This window comes from Giraffa tippelskirchi, chromosome 7 (genome assembly GCF_054371585.1).
Source record: "Giraffa tippelskirchi isolate mGirTip1 chromosome 7, T2T-mGirTip1v1.2.pri, whole genome shotgun sequence".
NCBI lineage: Eukaryota > Metazoa > Chordata > Mammalia > Artiodactyla > Giraffidae > Giraffa > Giraffa tippelskirchi.
The window spans coordinates 146,927,926-146,950,800 of NC_137281.1; the positions used below are offsets into that span (position 1 = coordinate 146,927,926).

Genomic DNA, 22,875 nt, shown 5'->3' on the forward strand with positions numbered 1-22,875 from the left:
TAAGAAATAAGAATGATAGTTTCTGATGGTGTGGCGACATGGAGCAAGATATTTACCAGGAAGGGGCATGAGGGATCTTTCTGGGGTGATGGAAGTGTTCTGTGTGTGATGATATGAGTGTGGGTTTTATGGATGTATTAAGACTCATCAAATAGCACACTTAAGATCTGTCCATTTCATTGAATATGTAAATTTCACCTCAAAGGGGAATATAGAAAATAGACTAAAGAGAAACCAAGAAAGAGATCTGATAATGTGTTGCATTTAGCAGGTGGTGAAGAGTGTCTCTAGCATAGGTGACCAGTGCGTGGGGTTTTCCAAGATGAACAGTGGGAAGCCAAACAAGGTTTTGGGAGAAGATATCGAGTTGTGTTTTGTTGAGCGTTGAGTACCTGTGGGATATCCTAATGAAGCTGTCTGGATGGCATTTGAATTTATGGATTTGGTGTCTGGGATTTGGTGTCTGGACTAAAGACAGATTTGAATGTCATCATCATCATATTAATTGCAGCTATAAGAATACATGAGAGCAGTAGACTTGAGAAGGGAAGAGACCTGAGGACGCCACCCTGAGCAAAGCTACCAGTGACTAGCTGGGCAGAAGAGAAGGGATGAAAGGAAGAGAGAAAGAAGAAGCACAGTCAGACGAGAGCAGTGTCCTGGAACCAAGGGAGAGGAAAGTTCCAATAAGTAAGGGGCGGTCAGCAGTTTTCAGATGCTTGGGCTTTGGGATCATAGTGAGAACAGTCAGTTATTCAAGAATGGCAGCAGAAGCAAATTGCTCTGGGCGGGTGAGTCAACAGGCGTTAAGAAAGTGAATGCAGCTAAGTGTAGATTGCTTTCTAAGAAACTGCTTGAAAGAAATAGGGGGATAAGGGCGCTAATGTAAAATGTGAGCTGGAGTCAGGCTTCTTCTTACCATGCACCAGTCACATTTGCAAGTTTGTTTTGTTTTGGCTGGGGCTGAAGGAACTATATCTTACCAAGGAAAATTTTCTTGGGGAAACATTGTGGAGTAAGGTGGTAGCAACAGTCCTTTGAAAATACTTGTTTTTCGGTCACGATGGAGAGAACACAGAGGAACAAAGAAAGTTAGCTCTCAGAACTGGAGAAGCCTGGCTTGCCTGGATCTTTTAATGACAGGAACACTGGTGGATATCATCATGGATAACTGAATTTTTGAAATTGTAGACACTGCTGCTAAAACATACATCAAAAGGTGAGGAAGTTTAATATTCTCAGTGCAACTTATTGATGCCTTTTACCTTTTAAAATCTGTAATGTCCAGAGAAAAGACTAAGCCTAAATTAAAAGATTTGCTATAAGGACTCTCGTAGCCTGCCAAGGATCCAAATGATTTTGATTAAGCCGAGTTGATTGTTGTAAGAGATAAGCCTGATACAAGTGCTCTCTTTGTCACCCCGGTCCTCGCCTCCAGTTCCAGCCTCTCAGGCGACCTGGGCTTTGTAGTGTGCTACGATGCTGTCACACATCTGTGCATCTGTGTGTACAGATGTTGGTTAGGTTCAAAGTTGATTTTGAGATCATTTAGCACTGGTGGGTTTTAATTCACCAGAGTTGGTGATGGACAGGGAAGCCTAGCGTGCTGCAGTCCATGGGGTCACAGAGAGTCGGACAGACTGAGCAACTGAACTGAACTGATAAAGGGTGTTGTCTCTCTTTGGGGTTTTTTTTTTTCTTTTCTTTTCTCTTACTTTCCACATTACCGGTTTCTCAGCCTTTCAACTGAGAGTCTTGGAATTTGCCTCTGAATTTGAGAGAGAGTTAAATAAATATGTCAGCTGCTTATTGTGAGTTGTTTAAATAACGGGTCTTACTGCTTTTATTTCTGATTTCAATTTGTGTTCATTTGTGGCTGATTCTGCAAATCTGATCAATATGGGCATCAGTCATTATTCTTGTCCTGTTCCTTATGCTGCTATTATTATTAATAATAATATTACCAGTTTATGAAACAGTTGAATCCTGGGCTTCAGCTTTCAAAAACTGAAGAGAATGTTTTTCTTGAATCAGACTCCCATTGTACTTTTCTCTGCTTGTGTAATGTTAACATGAATTTGTAGTTTTTGTAGTTAGATTTTTCTTCTTAAATGTCTTTACTAGTGCTGTATCACAGAAAGATTTTTCTCAAATTAAGGGGGAATATTCTGTGGAATGATTAAAGATTGGGTAAAATATTCAGAAGAATGTACTGGCCATAAAAGCTACAAGTATGCTACTAAAAAAAAAAGATAGGTAAAGGATCTTTCTTTTCTTTACACCTTTAAAGTTTTGATAATATATGATTTTTGTGTAGTTACATGAGTCCTGTCTCAGACTCTCTTATAGTTTGTGATTATTTTTGTAAATTAAATGGAATCCTAAATAAGTACTATGGAAACTAACTCCTTCCTGAAAACTTGTCCTGAGACAGAATTTAAAAATGCATATCTACCCGAATCTATGTTGCATAAGTAGGAATTCTGTTTATAGGTTAACTGAGCATACAGATATTGACAAATGGTGATTGATAAAGAGGATAAGGGAAGCCAGAGCGTGCTAATAAATATGAGGGAGAGAGATGATCCTCTCAGGCTCCACAGGGAGTGAAGGGCAGTGTGGAGAGGAGGGCCTGGGTCGCTAGATTCCCATTGCACCAGACTTCCATGTTCCAGAAGGGAATCTTTGGCATCATCTTTTTAGAAACTCCCATTTGTTCTTCTGTGTGTTTGAGAGGATTGAGAAATGGAGAAGTTGTTCTTGAAGTAAAGAAATTTGCCTCAAATGAATTTCTGGAAAATACCTGGTTGTATTCCGTGGGTGTGAGCTGTGTGGCCTGTGACCTCTGGTCAAATTGTCAGGAAGCTAGTCTTTTCTCTTGGAAAGAAGGTGTGTGCAAACAGTTTATTTGAGGGACACAGAGTGGGGTGTTGGAGAATGAGTGGGACTTCTGAAAGTCTGATGCATTTGGTGTCTGTATACTGAGGAGGACTGTGGAGAGGCCCTCATTAATGATGATAATGAGAGTAAAGGTTGCCAGCTGAGGTTCCAAGTTAGCCTCTCATCCCTGCATTTTGGGAGAAGAGCCAGCTCCTGGTTCTGGCTTTGTAACAGTTGGGGACTTAGGGGACAAGAATTAGCAAAGGAAATTTGATTCTTGGCTCCTTCCCTTCTTGTGACCCCTTGTAGTCCTGCCTGGCTGCCATTGGCTCCCTCCTTCTCTTCTTTCTATGTTGGGCCAGTATCTTTTATTTTCTATCTTCAAAGGGGAATTGAAACCTTAGAGGGGAAAGAAATAGGTTTTATGCCTTTTTTTTAAATGCTTTTTTTTTTTTTTTGACCTAGGTTGCAAAAGCAAGGTCTTGGTTTAAAAAAGTGTGATGGGAAGATCCTAGAGAGATGCCTTCAGTAGATTTTCCTGTTTTCAGAGTGTGGTGGGGAAGAACAATCCAAAACAAGCCCAAGGCAGCATTGATAGTAGATGCACTTATTGCATTCCTTTTCTTAACATATTTTTTAGCCTTCTGCACAGCACCAGAATCATGCTTGTTAACTTTTAGAGTCAGGTCACTTTCTGTATAGAACTCAAGAGATGTCAAGAGTGGATGATAGAAACCATGGAGCATTATTATCTCTAGAACCTGATTAATTTCTCTTGGACTTGAAAGTTCTCTACATCTGCTGTCTCTGGATACTCAGCAAGTTTCTAGGCCTTTGATGGAAGTTGACTGGATTGACTCTTCCAGATCTTTGTTTGGTTGTGACATGGAAAATGATTTTGTATATTGTGTTATGTTGTATTTCTAGAACTCTATGGCTTTGACGTGCTCATAGATTCTACCCTGAAGCCATGGTTGTTGGAAGTGAATCTCTCTCCTTCTTTGGCCTGGTAAGTAGTCTGTTCCATCAACTAGGAAAGGACAAGCCTTCAATAAGCAACACTAAAACAGTTTTTTTTTTTTGGTCATTTCTCTTGGCACTAGATTTTTTTCCCCTCTTATATATTAGATTGAGATGATTAGAATTTCTAAATCTGGGGGATTTGTGGCATATTATCAGAGTCCATATTGCAACCATGGACCTCTGTCTTACTAGTCAATTTGCAGTCTCTGTTTACTGTCTTATTGGGCTTCTAGGGATGCTTCTTTCATTTTTATCTCCACTGTATTCGCTCTCACGCTTTTTTTTTTAGGCTTTGTAGATGTTCAGCTAAGGGTAAAGAAATACACAAGATGTATTTCCTTTGTTTCCAAAAGTTTATACATGCTCTAACCATACATCAGAGAAGGCAATGGCACCCCACTCCAGTACTCTTGCCTGGAAAATCCCATGGATGGAGGAGGCTGGTAGGCTGCAGTCCATGGGGTCGCTAAGAGTCGGACACGACTAAGCAACTTCACTTTCACTTTTCACTTTCATGCATTGGAGAAGGAAACGGCAACCCACTCCAGTGTTCTTGCGTGGAGAATCCCAGGGACGGGGGAGCCTGGTGGGTTGCCGTCTATGAGGTCACACAGAGTCAGACATGACTGAAGCGACTTAGCAGCAGCAGCAACCCACACGTATCATAAAGGTATAGAGCTGGGCCTAGGAGTGTGTAAATAATATCTGGTCCTTTTACCCTGTCCATGTCCTGGTGTTATCCATCCAAGATTAAAGTCTAAAATCTTCAGACATTTTAAAAAATTATTTTTAACCTATCGTTTAGAAGAAGGAAAGAAACTTATTTTCCAATACCAGAGAAGATTCTGCTTCTATCTGTGGCTACAGCCAGAGTTTCTGTTAGCTATATGCTTCTCTAAACAGCTAGAAAACCCTGGAGATTTATGCCAGAGACCACCCAGCTGCTGCATTTTTAACAATGAAAAATGTTGGCAAAATGCCAAGTAATCAAGTAAAGACAGACTGACTACTTGATTGGGTGGGAGTTTGGCTTCACCCCAGTTATAAGGTGTAGAGCTGGATAATACAGATGCTTCAGATGTTGTGCTACACCTTGGTTAAGTCAGTGTCTTGTAGATTTCCTGGCAGTGCACATCGTAGAGTGTTAGAGAGCCGCAGGGTAAGGGGTTAGAGGAATCTGTTTTCTGGGGGAACACCTCAACTGCAAAGCCAGCATGGCATCATCGCCACCGGGAGGCCCCACACGTTCAGGCCTTGGTGTTTCTGTTTCCACGTGGGTTCCTGCTGTATCAGCTGGTGATACTTTGGTATAGTTTGTATTTTTTTTTTGCTTTAATTTGCAAGCACACCGTCTTAAGGAGATCAATTTAGAATGGAAAATGAAGCCTTAAAAAAGTACAAAGATAGCCCAAGTTCCTTCTCTTGCATGTGAATGTGATTTGATGATCACAGCAGTAAAAAATAATTTGAATGATGGGCGTGCTCACAAAAGAGCATATTAAAAATCTGAACCTCTAAAATCCATAGTGATAATAAAGCAGTGTTCATGACCCTGTGCAAACAAGACCTTCTGGAGTAAAAAGGTTGAGTGTCAGTGGATCAGCACCCTAGAGCTGGGCCTGCCTTATGGAGGATGAGCTTGACACCAGGCTTTTATTACTAGAGTTTTTGCCCAGATTTTCCCCCGTGGATTTTACGTACTTTATGTGTTGCTCCTCACTGACATTCGGTAGCTCTATCATACTGAGGGCTGTTAAGGGCAGCTATTCTCCTAACCTATAAAATTATCATTGCTATTTTCTTTCTTTATTCTGTTAGTGATGCACCTCTGGACCTAAAGATTAAAGCCAGTATGATCTCAGACATGTTCACGGTTGTAGGTGAGTAGTATTCTTTTCTGAAGACTCTTAAAAGTGAAGTAGAGCATCCATTTTGTCAGACTCTATATGTGTTGCCAACCGGCAGTTCCTCAGCCATACTGAATGTTTTGTACTCAAAAATTATATTTTCAGGGAAGTGTTTATATGTTTCTACACCCTCTGGCTCCTTCCTGCCCTGAGGCTGAACCACAGCTAAGGCTGAGACCTAATTCCTGGGGCACAGGAATCATGAGCTGAGGAAGAGAATTAAGCAAAGATCTGGAGAAAATATATTTTGCCCCGAGCTGAGATAGTGAAACCCACTGAAGAGGCTTTGTTACCAAGGAGACTGGCTGTGTTTCTGCTATGCAGTCTCTACTGGTGTCAACACAATCTCTTCTGTAGTAGTTACAACTGAAGCAAGCCAAGGAAAAAAATCCCTCTGTGAGTAGATAAAACAAAACTGTGAGATGGAGATAGGCTGCCAAGTGGGTATGTTGTGGGCTTAGGGTTGTTGTTAAGTACCCCCAAAACACATAATAAAACACACTTGAACTAGCACTTGATGTACCAGCAAATGCTGTAAAACTGCTACCCCACTCTCCTTGGATGAGAATCTGCTTCTTTTTAGGAATTAAGTGAAATTAGCCCAAGCCTAATTTCTTAAGCCATGGATAATCTACAAAGCTTATTTTGGAACTTGCCAGTAGTAGACCACTTTTAGCTGTTCCAGAAGTGGATCCTATAACAGGACAAGACCCCTCACTTGCTTCTGGATTCTCCTGGTAAAAACCAACACTGTTATTTTCCGGTCACCATCCAGGAAGCCACTTTAAAATAATTTGTCTTTATTAACAACTGTGTGTTTTTAGTGCACTTTTACTCTGAAGGTCATCAAAAGTCTCCATCTCTTTGTCCATCAGAATCACATTTCGGTTCTCCAACAAGGAAGGTTGATTGATCTGCATGTTTTCCTTTCTTGTTCACTCCAGTTGTGGTAGTTCAAAGTTCAAGTGGAGGATGTGTATGGGAGAGTCATGCCTAAACCTCTTCAGGATGGAGCTCTATCAGATTTATGGCAGTGAAACCAAGCTTGTCCATTGAAAGGAAAGGTGCAGCTAAACCTCCTAATTTCTTAGCAAATGGCAGTTTTAATGTTTCCCATTCCCCATTCAGGGTTTGTGTGTCAAGATCCTGCCCAGCGGGCATCAACCCGGACAATTTACCCCACCTTTGAGTCTTCCAGGCGAAACCCTTTCCAGAAACCTCAGGTAAGCAGTTCCAGCAACAGGAAGCCCCAAGGAAGCTTATTGTAAAGTGGCAGCTGTTGTCAATAAGTGAGCTGAAGCACTATGATTAGAAGGTCACTTACAGCAGGAGAATTGGGGGACCATTCTAGACAGGAGGCAATTATATTCAGCCATGGCTAATAGCTTACGCTTTTAATGCTTTCAAACCATCTTACTCTCTGCTTTTTGTCTTTCTTTTCTTTTGGCTTCTTTTTTCATTATCTTTTCTTTTTTCTTTCTCTCTCATTTGAAAAATTGCTCCCAGTCTTTTCACATTGATATGCTCACATTGATATGCTCATAAGCACAGAGAGGGATGCTACAAATTTTTTGTCACTACTCTGCTGCATTCTTTATGATCTTCAGGCTAGCTTTGCAGAGAAGATGTTCGATTGAAATAATATCTTCTCTACATGCAATTCTCTTCACAAGGACCCTCAGTGATCATGAGGTGCTGATTGAATTTAAATGAGCTAAATGCCTGCAGAGAGCTTGGCAGGCGTGTCTGAAACTTCATCTGACCCAGTGTTGCTCCAGTCTTTGTGTACTCTGCATTTTTGTTCCAGGTAAACCAGTCAGCTATCTGATGGTTTATCCATTCCATCATCTGATCAGTCCCTGCCCATCTAGACCTGGCTTGTTTCCACTTGTGTTTCTTTGCCTTTAACCTTTCTTTTTATCCAAAAGGTCCCCTTTCCTCCTCTCTTCCTATCTGGACTGATTACCTTACCTGCTCAGAAGTTTGGAGATGGTTTCTTATTAAATCCATTCCACTCTGTCATGGCCTTTTCTTTTCATTGTAACATTATTTACTGGTTCTCAACTGCATTGTTTTGCCTTCATTGATTTGTTGCCTTTAAATTGTCCCATACTCCTCTGTGAGATTGTAAGCTCTTTGAAGGCAGAAACAGCTGCTATTTCTCCCCATTCCTCCTCTTTCCCTTATTTTTTCCCTCCTATGTTCATCCCACCTCCACTTCAGCTCTCCATCTCTCCCTTTTTTCCTCCCACTCCTCTTCCTTTTGTTTGCTGGTCTCATTTAGAGTACTGCTACTTCTGTTTGCTAAGCTTACATACCATTATTTATTCAGATAACTTTTCATTAGAACAGGGTTTGAAAACTCAAAATGCCTCTGAGGGTTGCAGAGTAAATAGGGCCAGGTATGACACGTGAGTGGTGTGTCTGCAGTAAAGTGGGTAGTGCATGCTTCGCATTAACAGGGCAACGCTTTTACTTCTGTGCATTAGCTGATCACTGCTGTGAGTTGTCAGATATTCTTACTTTCTAGAGAAATCAGGAATCTTATTTTAAAATACTGACAACAAGTTCAATTTAAAAAATAATATTTTGCAGGTGAAACATAGTATGTTGGTAAGCTGGATTTAGTTCGCAGGCTGCCTGTGACCTCGTGCTTTCAAATTATTCGCTATTAGTGTCAGTGCTGTAGTATATATAGAACAAGGTGAAGTATATTTTAAGGGGTATTAGATTAGAAGTGAAATCATGCAGCAGTGTTGTACTTGATCAGTTGTACGTATGTGTGTGTGTGCGCGTGCTAAGTCGCTTCAGTTGTGTCCGACTCTTTGCGACCCCATGGATTGTAGACCGCCAGGCTTCTCTGTGCATGGGATTCTCCAGACAAGAATACCAGAGTGGGTTGTCATGCCCTCCTTCAGGGGATCTTCCTGACCCAGGGATCGAACCCTCACCTCTGGTGTCTCCTGCATTGCAGGCAAATTCTTTACCACTGAGCCACTGGGGAAGTCCTTATCAGTAGTACATCACAGATCAAAGGGTTTTCTTTAACTTTTAACAAGAAAAGTGGAGGGTTAACCTAGGTGTACTAGGAAAACTGAATTTAGGCAGTTACGCATGTTCCTTTAAATTGTTTTCTGCAGTATCTGTGGCAAGAGTCACAGGATTGTGTGTAAAATATTATGAATGTTTCTGTGCAGCTTTAACAGAGTTTCTGCAAGTTCTACGCTAGGAGTAGCTGTATGTCAATCTTGAATGAATAGATCCCTTTTCTTAGCTTGCCTGTCAGCTTTTATTGGTAACTTTGCAAATAGTGAAGAACCTATTCGCTATTTGCTCTGCTAACTGGTAGGTAGCAGCATGACTTTATCCATGAGCAGTCCACAGGATAATTACTTAAAGGCTTAAAAAGCTGTAGATTAGTTCCATGTACTGTGTGAGACCATTTTACCAGATGAAGTAATAACTTCAGGATCTTCAGTATGTGACAGTAGGATTGAGTTCTGAGGTGAGAAGGTGAAACTGGAATAATTATACCATAGGAGAATGCAGTGTGAAAAATAATAAATGCTCTAATCTTTCAAGTGCAAAATATAGGGCTTTGGCTTTTGTCCTCTGCTTGGAGATTATTTTTTTCCTTTTTATATTAGATGTAGGAGTTGGAAAATACAGGCATGTTAGGAGAAGATAAGGCTTTATTCCATTTTTCTGTCTTTTATAGCGTCCAGTATCTGCACAGTTTCAGTCATCAACCGTCAAGCAGGTAAGTTCTGGATCATTTGAAGAGTTCATTTAAACTTTTATCTCCATTCCCCAAATGGAAAGCCTTTTAGCTTCACTGTTTCACAGTATATATTTCATGCACCTGCTCTTTGAATAGTTTAACAATGTAAAATAGAATAAGTGAAAATGAATGCTGAGATCTTTTCAGATGTAGTATATAAAAGTAGAGGTTGCAGGAATTTCCGAATCCTCTTTTTCTGATAGTGATCATGCTGTGATGGAAGCAGCTGAATTCAGATGATGAACACAGTTTAGAGGCATATCTATGGCTTTGATTAAAATATTCCAGAAAGGAAATATCATCGTTCACAAGTTGCCTTTCATTTGTTCGGGTGTCTTATGAAACATACCCTTGTCAGTAGCTTAATTTTGGAAGTGTTTTCACATTGGATATTGGGCTATATTTCTGTTTTGTTTTTTTCTTGACAGAAGCCTTTTCTTATATGTAGTGATATGTAGTCTTATGAATCTTAGAAATGCTGCCATCATTAATATCTTAGATACTACCTATAAAATAAAGACAAAATATTTTATCTCAGTCTCTAAATGATCAGCATTTGTCTTCTTTCTGTTCTTGTTAGCAGTATGTGAGATAAACTGTTGCTTTCTTCTATGCAGATTTTTTTTAGCATCTTTTTGAAGTGATAGGATACTAGTGAGGGCACTGCTCCTGCTATTTGATGTTTTGATATGAGGGATGTAGATGTTCCCATTCATAAATGTGTCACTTGCGATTATTAATCCTTTAGTAAAAGGCTCCCGTATATATTTATTTTGGCATTTGTACTCTCTGATACAGATTCTGGTAAGCTTGGAAGATTGAATTGTAAGTTTCCTAGCTATTATTTTTGATAAAGTGATTTACATGGTATATATGAATTCAAGAAATGAAAAAAAAAAAGACTGGCTTTGTTGTCTAATATTTGGTAACTGATGAGCATGGTTTTGTAATACAAGTTTTGTTGTTTAACTGGTGGAATTCAAAACTCTGTAATAGTGTTTTGTATTTAGCAGGAATCTAAGTGCGCAAGCTCCTCTCCATGGCAAACAAAAAACCAAACAAAACCCAAGGCTGTTGACTTCAAAGAACTTATACTCTACATATCTCTTGACCTAATCTCTTTCAGTTTCAGTTCAGTTTAGTCGCTCATTCGTGTCCGACTCTTTGCGACCCCCTGGACTGCAGCACGCCAGGCCTCCCTGTCCATCACCAACTCCCGGAATCTACTCAAACTCAGGTCCATTGAGTTGGTGATGCCATCCAACCTTCTCATCCTCTGTCATCCCCTTTTCCGCCTGCCCTCAATCTTTCCCAGCATCAGGGTCTTTTCAAATGAGTCAGGTCTTCACATCAGGTGGCCAAAGTATTGGAGTTTCAGCTTCAACATCAGTCCTTCCAATGAACACCCAGGACTGATCTCCTTTAGGATGGACTGGTTGGATCTCCTTACAGCCCAAGGGACTCTCAAGAGTCTTCTCCAACATCACAGTTCGAAAGCATCAGTTCTTCAGCACTCAGTTTTCTTCACCGTCCAACTCTCACATCCATACATGACCACTGGAAAAACCATAGCCTTGACTAGATGGACCTTTGTTGGCAAAGTAATGTCTCTGCTTTTTAATAGGCTGTCTAGGTTGGTCATAACTTTCCTTCCAAGTAGTAAGCATCTTTTAATTTCATGGCTGCAGTCACCATCTGCAGTGATTTTGGAGCCCCCCAAAATAAAGTCAGTCACCGTTTCCATTGTTTCCCCATCTATTTGCCATGAAGTGATGGGACCAGATGCCATGATCTTAGTTTTCTGAATGTTGAGCTTTAAGTCAACTTTTTCACTCTCCTCTTTCTCTTTCATCAAGAGGCTCTTTAGTTCTTCTTCACTTTCTGCCATAAGGGTGGTGTCATCTGCATATCTGAGGTTATTGATATTTCTCCCGGCAATCTTGATTCCAGCTTGTGCTTCATCCAGCCCTGCGTTTCTCATGATGTACTCTGCATATAACATTAAAGTACTGTTTCATAGCCTTCTGAACTTAACTCCAAAGTGTCTTTGATATGGAATTCTAATCTTAATGTCCCATTACCCATTTTAATTCTGTTCTACCTCTATTGCTTGAATTTCCTAAGTTGCAAACGACCTATGGACAAGCAGGGCCTCACTCTAGTGGTTAGGTATTTCAGCACTGCTCATATGGCACAAAGGCTTTGTGACTTTATTCAGGCAGTCTTAAACGTATTGAATTCTTAACTCTTATTGTCCTTTGCCATGTTCTACCTTGTCCCTGTCTTTCTGTTAATGAAACACTTTCAAGTCTACAATAGTTTCATCAGAGCTAAGTGAAAAAAGAAAAGAAACTCTCAGTTCTGGCCATATAGACTGTAAACATTTCTTTTTTTGGTGCTGTCAGATTGTTGCAGATACAATTTTTTACTTGTTGTCTGATAATTCCTTTTTAATCCATTATCTTTTTCTACATTTCTCTCCTCCCTTAAAGGCCTATGGTTTAATATTTTTGACTCAACAGAAATTATATTTTACTGTTCCAAGGCAGGCGGTATTGTTTTGTGGAAGGAACAAGGACTTTGAAGTCAGATAGACCTGGATTCGAACTTGAACTCTGCCAGTCACTGACTCTTAGACCTTGAGCAAGTTCCTTTATGTCTCAGGCTCACTTCCCTCATCCATCAAATGAGGTTGTGTGTTCAGTCGCTAAGTTGTGTCTGACTCTTTGCAAGCCCATGGACTACAGCATGTCAGGCTTACGTGTCCTTCACTGTCTCCCGGAGTTTGCTCAGATTCATGTCCATTGAGTCAGTGATGCTATCAAACCATCTCATCCTCTGCCACCCTTTTCTCCTCCTGCCTTCAGTCTGTCCCAGTATCAGGGTCTTTTCCAATGAGTTAGCTCTTTGCATCAGGTGGCCAAAGTATTGGAGCTTCCGCTTCAGCACCATTCCTTCCAATGAATATTCAGGGTTGATTTCTTTAAGGATTGACTGGTTTAATCTCCATGCAGTCCAAGGGACTCTCAGGAGTCTTCTCCCATTCCTTTCTTAGCATAATTCCATTTGTGTATTGCACAAATTACATTACAAATGAGGGTAGTAATACACAAATGGAGTTATGCTGAGAAAGGAATGATCAAACATAGGCAAAATACTTGGGGTAGTTTTGGACACATAGGTAACCCTCAGAAGATTTAGTCTCCTTCACACTTTTGAGTCCTATTTTGATTTTCCTTTTTCCATTGTCAGTATCTTGGTGTTATTTTGATATTCATTTATCTATAGTCATGACTTTTCACATTTACTATCATCAAGAAATGCAAATCAACCCAATTAATTTATTATTCATCCTCCCAGACATCAATACAGATTCTAAATAATGCTTAATCAGTATCCAGTCACCTCCTAATTTGATTCACTGCTACTTATCGTACCTTATAGTTGTCTTTTAACTGTGTTCAGCTTTTATTGGTGTATTTTATTTATTATATCATGATACTAAGTCCTGATTGGAAATAAAAGTTAAAGTAAAAAAAAAAAAAAAAAAGTTAAAGTAAAAATTCTATGAAATTTTCACAAATGTTTCTCTAACATCCAGAGACACTAAATATATTTGTGCTTTTCCTCCTTTTTGTTATTTTGTCCAAAAAAAAATCAAAATTTTAAAGCATGTTTTAAAATAAAGCAGTCTTTGTACTACTATTTTTTATGAACCCATTAAACTCTAAATGTTTATGGATTTTTTTCTTTTAATATTTGTTCCATTATTTTACTAGGGATCCAAGTTAGACTTACCAGGCGGTATCACCAGGAGCATACTTCTTACATTTTTGAAGATTGGTACCTCATTTGTTTTTTTTAATCCTCTGGTACCTCCTCAGTTCTCCATGATTTTTCAAACATAATTGTAAGTGGTTTTGGTAAGTTTTTTTTGTTTTTAAAGCCAGTTCTGTTAATAACAAGATGCATGTCTCTCAGACCTGCTGACTCAGATTTATTACACATTTTCAGATGCTACATGTCTCTTTTTTTACTGTAACACACACCTACTTGCTTTCTTTTTTCCCCCCTAAATTCTCAGTAGTATGCTTCTGGTTATCATTATGTGTAAGCCTTCTCTGTTAGCCATTTTTGGTCTATTTCCACCCAGATTTGTTCACACGTGGTCTTTTTTTGTTCATTTTCTTTCATTTGATAGCAGTGATTCATTTAGCTTTTTAAACTTGTCCTTACTTTTTATTTTCTGGGTGGCAAGCTGCATCACATATAAACTGATCTATTTCTAATTCATGTGTTTTTAACACAGAATTCCAAACTTTGTAAAATTGCATTGGGAGATATTTTATTCTCTGTGTGTGTTCTCTTTCAGACAGATTTTTTTTTACCCTCTCAATTTTGATATCTTTGAGGATGCCTCACCATTTTTTTATTTTCTGCCATTTGTCCACTTCTCCTGACTGGTACTTCTCAGTTCTTCCCTAGCAATGATGCATACATGTTTCTTCTCTGGGTATAGTTCTGTATCCTGAGTTGTGCTAATGATATTTTAACAATTTTTATGCATGTTGCATGGCAGAATTCTTAGTGTGACAGTTTAAAGTGTATCTGAGAACCCAATAGTTTAAATCTTGTGTCATCTAGCCAGAGGCAGTGGTTCTTTTTAAGTTCAGAGGAGCCTTATTTCCTTAGTGTAGTCAGTCAATTCATCGGAGTATGTGAATTTATTCTATCTATTACTCAGAGAATGAAGCTGAGTTGATGTGTCCAAAGTCAAAACCACAGAATGGCTTTAAACTATTTTGCTCTTATTTTTGACAATCCTAATGGCCTTTCAAGTCAGCCTGATTTCTTTTTTCTTTGCTTTTAATTTCTAAGTATCTCCTTGGTACTCATAAGCATTTTTCTTCTTTTTTTCTTTATTATCCTTTCTTCTCCCCTTTTTCTCTTACCTGTGTCTATAATTCATTTGTTAAGTCTTCATTTCATTAATAAGTATTGGTAGGTCTAGAATAGTAATGCTTTGTTGTTCCTGTATAAATACATTTCTCTATGAACCAGTACAATACAATAGATATTATGTAGATTAAAAAATCCTAATTTCAAATTTATTGAAAAGCTGAGGTTGGCAAAATATTTTTGACTTTCTAGTCTGACTATTTTCCATTGGCTTCTCCAGAGACATAGGAAACCTGGGTGGATGTTAGAGAAGCATTTGAGATACCTAGACTTCAGGAGCCAGATCTTTTCATATTTCTCCCTCTCAGCCTTCTTTTTTTTTAAAAAAAAAAACATTTATTTGGCTGTGCTGGATCTTAATTGTGGCATGTGGGATATTCTCCAACCAGGGATCGAACTCAGGTCCCCTGCATTGGGAGCACAGAGTCTTAGCCCCTGGACCACCAGGGAAGTCTCCCTCTCAGCCTTCTTAATAGTTGACACTGAGATAAATGGGTGAAGAGATTAAAGGAGTTTCCAGCCACATTTTGTTTTTCTCTTGAAGTAGCATTGACCTTTTCTTTGCAGCCTTGTGGTATTTGTGGCAGTAAAAGAATAAAGGCCTTGGTTCATGGAAGTTAACAGCTGGAGCATTTATCTAACAAGCACCATTACCCCCTCCTTTTTCTAACCTCCCGAGTACCCCGACCAGGAGCACCTGCTTGAATTCCTACACACCCCACTCAAATAACCCTCACACAGGCATGCAGTGGCTTGATTTAGGATTGTGTACTGTGAGTATTGTGAATGTGGGTAGGCGACAACTCTAAAAATGACTGGGAAGGTTTTGAGGTGCTCATTCTTTGTTTGGGGGAGCAGGCTTAGATGAGTAGAGAAAGATTGCAACAGAATCATAATAATCTCAATCTCTGGAAGCCAGCAATATCACTCTATTATGAAGTAGTTCTACAAAGATGAAAATTAGGTCCTAGGAAAGCAAAAAAAAAGTTTAAAAAGATAAAAAGGAAAAATAAACAACAAACAAGCAAAAACCCCTAATAAAGACAAGAGATTGGACAACAAAAACAAAGACAAAAAAGCACAAAAAAATTTTTTTAATTGGTGGTGCTCATTAGATCAGTAGTGAATTGATCCATGTTCTTATAAATATGATCACTCCTTAAAGTTATTCTGATAGGCAATAACTATTTCTTAAAATGCTTTTATCAGTGACCTTGTAATACAGTTAATCAGCATTTTAAAGTAACATTCTTTCTATTCTAAAATGCCTAATCTTTATTTTTATTTATATCATTAAAATGAATGCTTACTTCACATTCTCTTCTTTCATAATTTCAGAGGACTTTAAGATATCTTTAACTAGTGTGAGGTGATAAGGCAACTTGACTTTGGAGGATTTACTGCCAGTGGCTTTCTGATCAAAGCCATATTGTGACATGAGAGGTGGATAAGTCTTTTTAGCAAACAGTAAATAATGTGTGAAAATGACAGACGTCCTCAAGACACCCATTTAATATTTTGGCTTTTCCAAATTATATGCTAAATAAGAACTCACACTTTAAAGATTTTTTAAAATGATTATATTGATTCCCTTCCTAAATTTTTAAACTTTCTTCTTAATTTCCCTGTAATCCCAACATGTGCTGTGTAATGTATTTCCAGGGATTAGAAGGGAGTTGAATTTTTTTTCCAAAATCCTCTGCAAAGTTTAATTCTAACCATGGTTGACCTGTGTGTCAGCACATTATTTGTTTATTTGTTCAAAAAATATTTATTGATCTCCTACTCCATGCCAAGTAGTGTTCTAGATGCTGAAGATACCACAGGAAAAGCTAAAGAGAGAAAAGTTCCTGCCTTCACTCATTGCTTGTATCTGCTGATTTCATGGTTTTTCTTTCATGGATTTGCTTATCAGAAAATCTGTGTTTTATAACTCCATGCTGGTTTTGAAGATTAGTATATATTGGTCTCCCCTGCGTCTGAAGATAAAGCCAATCATGGTTATTTATATACAGGTATACATTAATCTGTGGGCAACCATAACAAAATACCATAGACCAGGTGACTTCAACCACAGAAATCTATTTCTCACAGTTCTGAAGGTGGGAAGTTCAAGGTCAATGTGCTGGCAAGGTAGGTTTTGTTCTGAGGCCTCTTCTTTTGGCTTATAGAGGGTCATCATCTTGCACTGTGCTCTTTGTGCATATTCAGGCAAGAGAGAGAGAGAGAGAAAAAGCTCCCTGGTGACTCTTGTTTACAAGGCATTTATCTCGTCAGACCAGTGCCTCATTCTCATGTCCTCACCTACTTACCTCCGAAAAGCCTTGTCTCCAAATACCGTCACACTGTGTGGGTTAGAGCTTCAGCATGAATTTTGGGGCAACACAAACATTTAGTTTAACAATGAGTATTGTTGAGGAGCTTCCCTTGTAACTCAGTCAGTAAAGGATCTGCCTGCAATGCAGGAGACCTGGGTTCAATTCTTGGGTCAGGAAGATCCCCTGGAAAAGAAAACAGCAGCCCACTTCAGTATTCTTGGCTGGAGAATCCCATGGACAAAGGAGCCTGGCAGGATATAGTCCGTGGGGTTGTGAGTTGGACACGACTTAGAGACTAAACCACTGCCGTTGAGTGTTGCTAAAAATGTCAAAAGTGAGTTGTCAAAAAGCCTTTCCATAGATTGCGTACACAAAGAGGAAAATAAACAGTAGTTCCTGACAGTAAGATTTCTTCTGTCTGGTCAGAGTTACTTCTTGGACTCCTAGAGAGACAAATTGCACCCCTATTTCTTGGATTATTCCTTATTCCCACTTGACTGATTTAGTTATCAGTCATCTTTTTTTTTTTTAAATAATAGTTTATTTTCATGTTTCATACATCTGACTTCCTTTGTTGCCTTTGTATTTCTCTGCTCTCATAACATCAAAATCACGTAAAACGTTTGTTCTCCGACAACCTTCCTGATCATCATTCAGAAGCTGAAGTTGCCCTAATCATCTTTGGGGATCCATAAGGAGCATGACCCACTGGGGTGCCTCCTTGGAGTACCCAAGGCAGTCATCCTAGATACAAGTCGCTTGAAGTCCAGCAGCTACAGTGTTTCTCAAGTCATAGCCTTGCTCACATTTCCTTTCTGCATCACTGATAACTCTCATCTCAATATTTCCCCCTCAAGTTCTGAAACATCCCACTGTCCAGCTTTGTCATCTGTGACATAGCAGATTGCTCACTGTTTTCTGTCTTATGTCTCACTTTTCCCAGCTCTCCTTCCCCAGCTTAAAAGAATATAGTGACTTCCTGAAATAAACATATCCAATCTTACATTGAAGTTATTTTCAGATTTTTTCCCCTGTATCTTTCAAACTGTTAGATTTGTGTCAAAACCATGATTAGGAGTAAGGACTAGCTTAGCCAAGTGGGCATCTTCTTTTTTTTGTCTGTGTCTCTTTCAACCCATAGTGTTTTCATTCTATCCTTTTTTTCTCTTCTTCTTTTCTTTGAGTTTGCTAGCTTTCATCTGTTTGCCAGGATTTCAGGCTAAGAGATATATTACAGAAAATGGGCTTTGGATTTGAGCTTATACATATTATGAAACATAATGGTATTGAGAGACTGACTAGAGGGAAGTGAAGAAAGACGATGGCAATACATTTTTGTTTTTCTTTTTTCTTCTCCCTAGCGTTCCCGTCCACTCTCTGCCAGTGATGCGGAAATGAAAAACCTTGTGGGCTCAGCACGGGAGAAGGTGCCGGGGAAGTTAGGTGGTTCTGTGCTTGGTCTGTCAATGGAGGAGGTAAAGATGACTCCATTTCAGGCCTTTGTGGGTTAACATAGGGTTCAGTGAAAATTAGTGATTCATAATATTCATGACAGTCCTGCCTTACACCGAACATGGGAGATACAGCCTCTCAAAACACAGCATCTTAAATGGAATTAATTTCTTCCTTCATGCTTCTTGCATATTCTCAGGTCATAACTCTGTCCTGTAACCACATGGATTACATTTATCAAAATAGGTGCTCATTTTATTTTCTCTTCCTCCCTGTAGATCAAAGTTTTACGGAGGGTGAAGGAAGAGAACGATCGGAGAGGTGGATTTATTCGCATATTCCCTACGTCAGAGACATGGGAAATATATGGGTGAGGTGACTACCTTTTTTTTTTTTTTCAACCTGTACTTCAGGTCCAGAGTATTGAATTAATTGTGACATAGTATCATCAGTGCTCTCCACGTGGTGCTTTTCTTATTTTGTTTAATTATTTGTAACAATATGAATATTACTCCCAAGAACTAAAGCTTTAATGATAATTTAATCTACTTGTGCATCATTCCTCCCTTTTTGCTAGTTCCCTGCTCCCTTCCTTACTAGTCCGCTAACCCAGAGTTAGACACTGTCCTAAATTTTGTGGTTATTATTACCTTGATTTGAAAAAAATTTTTTTTACCCTCTGTGTGTGTACGTGAACAATATACTGTTTATTTTTAATCATTGTTGAGATCAAGTTTTCATGCAATAAAATGCATCCATTTTATTTTAAGTTTGGTGATGAATTTTGACAAATATAGCTATCAATTTAATCACCACAATCAAGATATAGAACATTACGTTACCTCCAGATGTCTTCTCATGCCCCTTTATAGTCAGTGCCTCTCATTACCCTGAGCCTCAAATAGCACTGATTTGCTTTTTATAGCACTATAGTTTTTCTAGAATTTTATACAAATAGAATCATATAGTATATATTTTTTGATGTCTGAATTCTTCTGTTTGGCATAATTTTTTTGAGAATTATCCATGTTGTATGAAACAGTGGTAGTTCATTCCTTATTATTATTACATACCATTTCATTGTATGAGTATAGCATAGTTTGTTTATCTCTTCACCTTTGTGGAACAGTTGGATTGTGTCCAGTTTTGAGCTGTTGTGAAGAAAGCTGCTGTTACAAATATTCATGCACAAGTCTCTGTGTGGATATATGAGTTTATGTCTCTTGAATAAATACCTAGGGGTAGAGTAGGTGGGTCATATGATAAGGGATAAGAGAAAGAAACATTTTACATTTTACCAGTGATGTATGGGAGTTCCACTGGCTTCCTGCCCTTGCTAGCAATTGGTATTGTCAAGCTTTTTTAATTTTAGTCATTCTAGTGTGTGTGTGTGTGTGTGTGTGTGTAGGTGTGTGTGTAGTGTTTCTTTGTAGTTTTAATTTGTTTTTGTCTGATGAACAATGATATTGAGCATTCACACGCTATTGGCCATTTTTGATCTTTTTTTTTCATTTTAAATTTTAAGATTTTTATCTTTCTATTTCTGTGTTATAAAGGATTCTTGATACAAGTCCTTTCCCAGATATTTACATTGTGAATATTTTCTCCAAGTCTGTGGCTAGCCTTTTTATTTTTATAACAGTGGCTTTCAGAATACAGAGGTTTTACATGTTAATGAAGTCCAATTGACTAATTTTTTTTAAGGTTTTTGCATTTTGTGTTTTCTAAGAAGGCTTTACCAACCCCAAGTTTACAAAGCCTTTTCTCTTTTGTTTTTTTCTAGAAGTTTTATAATTTTGGCTTTTATATTTAGGTCTATGATATGTATTGATTCAATTTTAGTGTATGGTGTGAGGTAAGGGTTGAAGTTCCTTCCATATGGATGTCCATTTGTTCCAGCACCATTTTTTGAAATCACCTTATTGAATTTAACTTGGAATCTTTATTGAAAATTAATTGAAATATAAATGTGTCTATTTCTAGACTTTATTCAGTTTCACTGATCTGTGTTTGTCTTAATATCTGTAGCTTTTTACTAAGTCTTGAAATCAGATAATGTAAGTCTTCTAACTTTGTTCTTTTTCAGAAGTATTTTGACTATGTTGTGTCCTTTGTATTTCCAAAGAAATTTTAGAATTTCTTTGTCAGTTTCTATGCTGACTTGTGGTTGGTATTACATTGAACATATAGATTAATTTTGGGAAAGTGACTATTTTAACAGTTATTGAATTTTCCAGTCCATGAACATGATATATGTCATTTCCCTGTTTGTTTAGGCCTTCTTTGCTTTCTTTCTCTTAGCAGTGTTTTATGGTTTTAAGTGTGAATCTTGAACACATTAAACTTATTGCTTAGTATTTCATGTACATGTTATTTTTAGCAGCTTTATTGAGTTATAATTGATATACAATAAGATTCACATATTCAAAGTGTACTATTTCATAAATTAACATATGTATGAATCCCTGAGACTACCCACCACAGTCAACACAGGGAACATACACATCATTCCCAACTGTTTCTTTGTCCCCCTTTGTAATTCCTCTCTCCTATTCCTCCTCTCCCTGCCCTGCCTATTCCTGTCCCAGGTAGCTGCTGATCTGCTTTCTGTCAATAAGAGAGTGTTTCCTTTTCCTAGCATTTCATATATAGAATTCTATTGATTGTCCTCTTACTTGCTGATCTTTTTTTTACCTGGCAAGATTATTTTTTGATTCGTACATGTTATAGCATGTATCAGTGGTTTGATTTCCTTTTATTGTCAAGTGGCATTTTGTTAATAGGCATATATCAGAATTTGTTTATCCTCTCCTCTGTTGATTAACATTTAGATTCCTCCCAGTTTTTGGTTATTGTAAAGAAAGGCTCTATAAGCATCTGTATAGAAATTTTTGTATAAACATGTGCTTTCATTTCTCTTAGGTAAATACCTACTTGTGGAATGACTGGATCATATCATTGTACATATTTAACTTTTTTAAGAATCTGCCTTGTGGTTTTACCATTTTGCATTCCTATCATAAATGTATGAGAGCTTCAGTCTCTCCACATCCTCATCACCAGTTGGTATGGCCAGTTTAATTTTAGCTCCACTAAGAGATGTGTAGTGATATCTCATGGTTTCATGTGCATTTTCCTAATGATTAGTGATGTTGAACATGTCTTCATGTGCTTATTTGCCATTTGATGATCAGATATTTTGCCCATTTTTAAAATGAGTTTGTTTTCTTATAATTGAGCTATTAGAGTTCTTTATATTTTTTTTTGATATAATTTCTGTATCAGATGTGTGCTTTGAGAAGATTCCCCCCCCTCCCGCCCCCAATATGTTACTTGTCTTCTCATACTTTAAATAGTGTCTTCTGAGGAGCAGAGATTTTTAATTTTAAGTCCAATTTTTTTCTTTTAATCACTGTGCTTTGGCATCTAAGAAATTTTTGCCTATCTCAAGTTTTCTTCTAGATATAGTTTTAAGTTTTACATTTAAGTTTGATCCATTTTGAGTTAATTTTTGTATATGGTACAAGATATGGATCACAGTTCTTTTTTCTTCCAGATGGATATCCAATAGCTTTTGCACCATTTTTTGAAAAGACTACCTTTTGTCCATTGAATTGTCTTTTCACTTTTGTGGAAAACCACTGTTTCTTTACTGTTTATTCTATTCCACTGATCTTTTTGTCTTTGTGCCAATATAGCACCACACTGTCTTGATTCCTGTAGCTTTTTAAAAAATCTTGTTCTAACTTTGCTCCTTTTCCAGGTTGTTTTGGCTATTCTAGGTCATTTGCATTTCCATTTGGATTTTAGAATTAGTTTGTCAGTTTCTACGAAAAAGCCTGCTTGGGATTTTGAATGGGATTGTATTGGCTCTCTAGATCAGTTTGAAGAGAATTGACGTCTTAACAATATTGAGTCTTCCAGCCCATGAACAAGGTATATTTGTCCATTTATTTAGGTCATCTTTAATTTTTCTCAGCAGTGTTTTGTGGTGTTCAGTGTACAGATCTTTTACATTTTTTTGTCAGATTTATTCCTAAGTATTTAATATGTTTTGATTCGATTGTAACTGATTTTGTTTTTTTAATTTCAATGTCTGATTGTTTGTTGCTAGTATACAGAAATAGTTGACTTTTCCATATTGATTGGGGCTTCGCTGATAGCTCAGCTGGTAAAGAATCCACCTCAATGCAGGAGACCCCGGTTCAATTCCTGGGTCGGGAAGATCCGCAGGAGAAGGTATAGTCTACCCACTCCAGTATTCTTGGGCTTCCCTTGTGGCTCAGCTGGTAAAGAATCTGCCTGCAGTGTGGGAGACCTGGGTGTGATTGCTAGGTTGGGAAGATTCCCCTGGAGAAGGGAAAAACTACCCACTCCAGTATTCTGACCTGGAGAATTCCATGGACTGTGTAGTCCATGGGGTCGCAAAGAGTTGGAGACGACTGAGCAACTTTCACTTTCATGTGTGTCCTGTAATCTTGCACTACCCGGGGCTTCCCAGGTGGCACTAGTGGTAAAGAACCTCCCTGCCAATGTAGGAGATGTGAGAGATGAG

The 22,875-nt window shown here is 38.2% G+C and overlaps 1 protein-coding gene across 50 annotated transcripts in view; it reads left to right on the forward strand.

Moving 5' to 3' along the window:
- The window catches only part of TTLL5 (tubulin tyrosine ligase like 5), a 317,966-nt gene that overhangs the window by 60,608 nt on the left and 234,483 nt on the right, over nucleotides 1–22,875 (forward strand). For 23 of the 50 annotated variants that reach the window (XR_014059296.1, XR_014059295.1, XR_014059297.1 and 20 more), the window contains 5 exons: nucleotides 3,808–3,889; nucleotides 5,722–5,783; nucleotides 6,939–7,033; nucleotides 18,230–18,343; nucleotides 18,599–18,690. Coding sequence is in view for 45 of the 50 variants with exons in the window: in XM_081509290.1 (XP_081365416.1) it covers nucleotides 3,808–3,889; nucleotides 5,722–5,783; nucleotides 6,939–7,033; nucleotides 18,230–18,343; nucleotides 18,599–18,690 (445 nt within the window). In the remaining 5 variants the exon portion in view is untranslated. Of the gene's footprint in view, nucleotides 1–3,807; nucleotides 3,890–5,721; nucleotides 5,784–6,938; nucleotides 7,034–9,528; nucleotides 9,571–18,229; nucleotides 18,344–18,598; nucleotides 18,691–22,875 lie in introns of all 50 variants that reach the window. The other 27 variants (XR_014059294.1, XR_014059293.1, XM_081509281.1 and 24 more) reach the window with 3 other exon arrangements.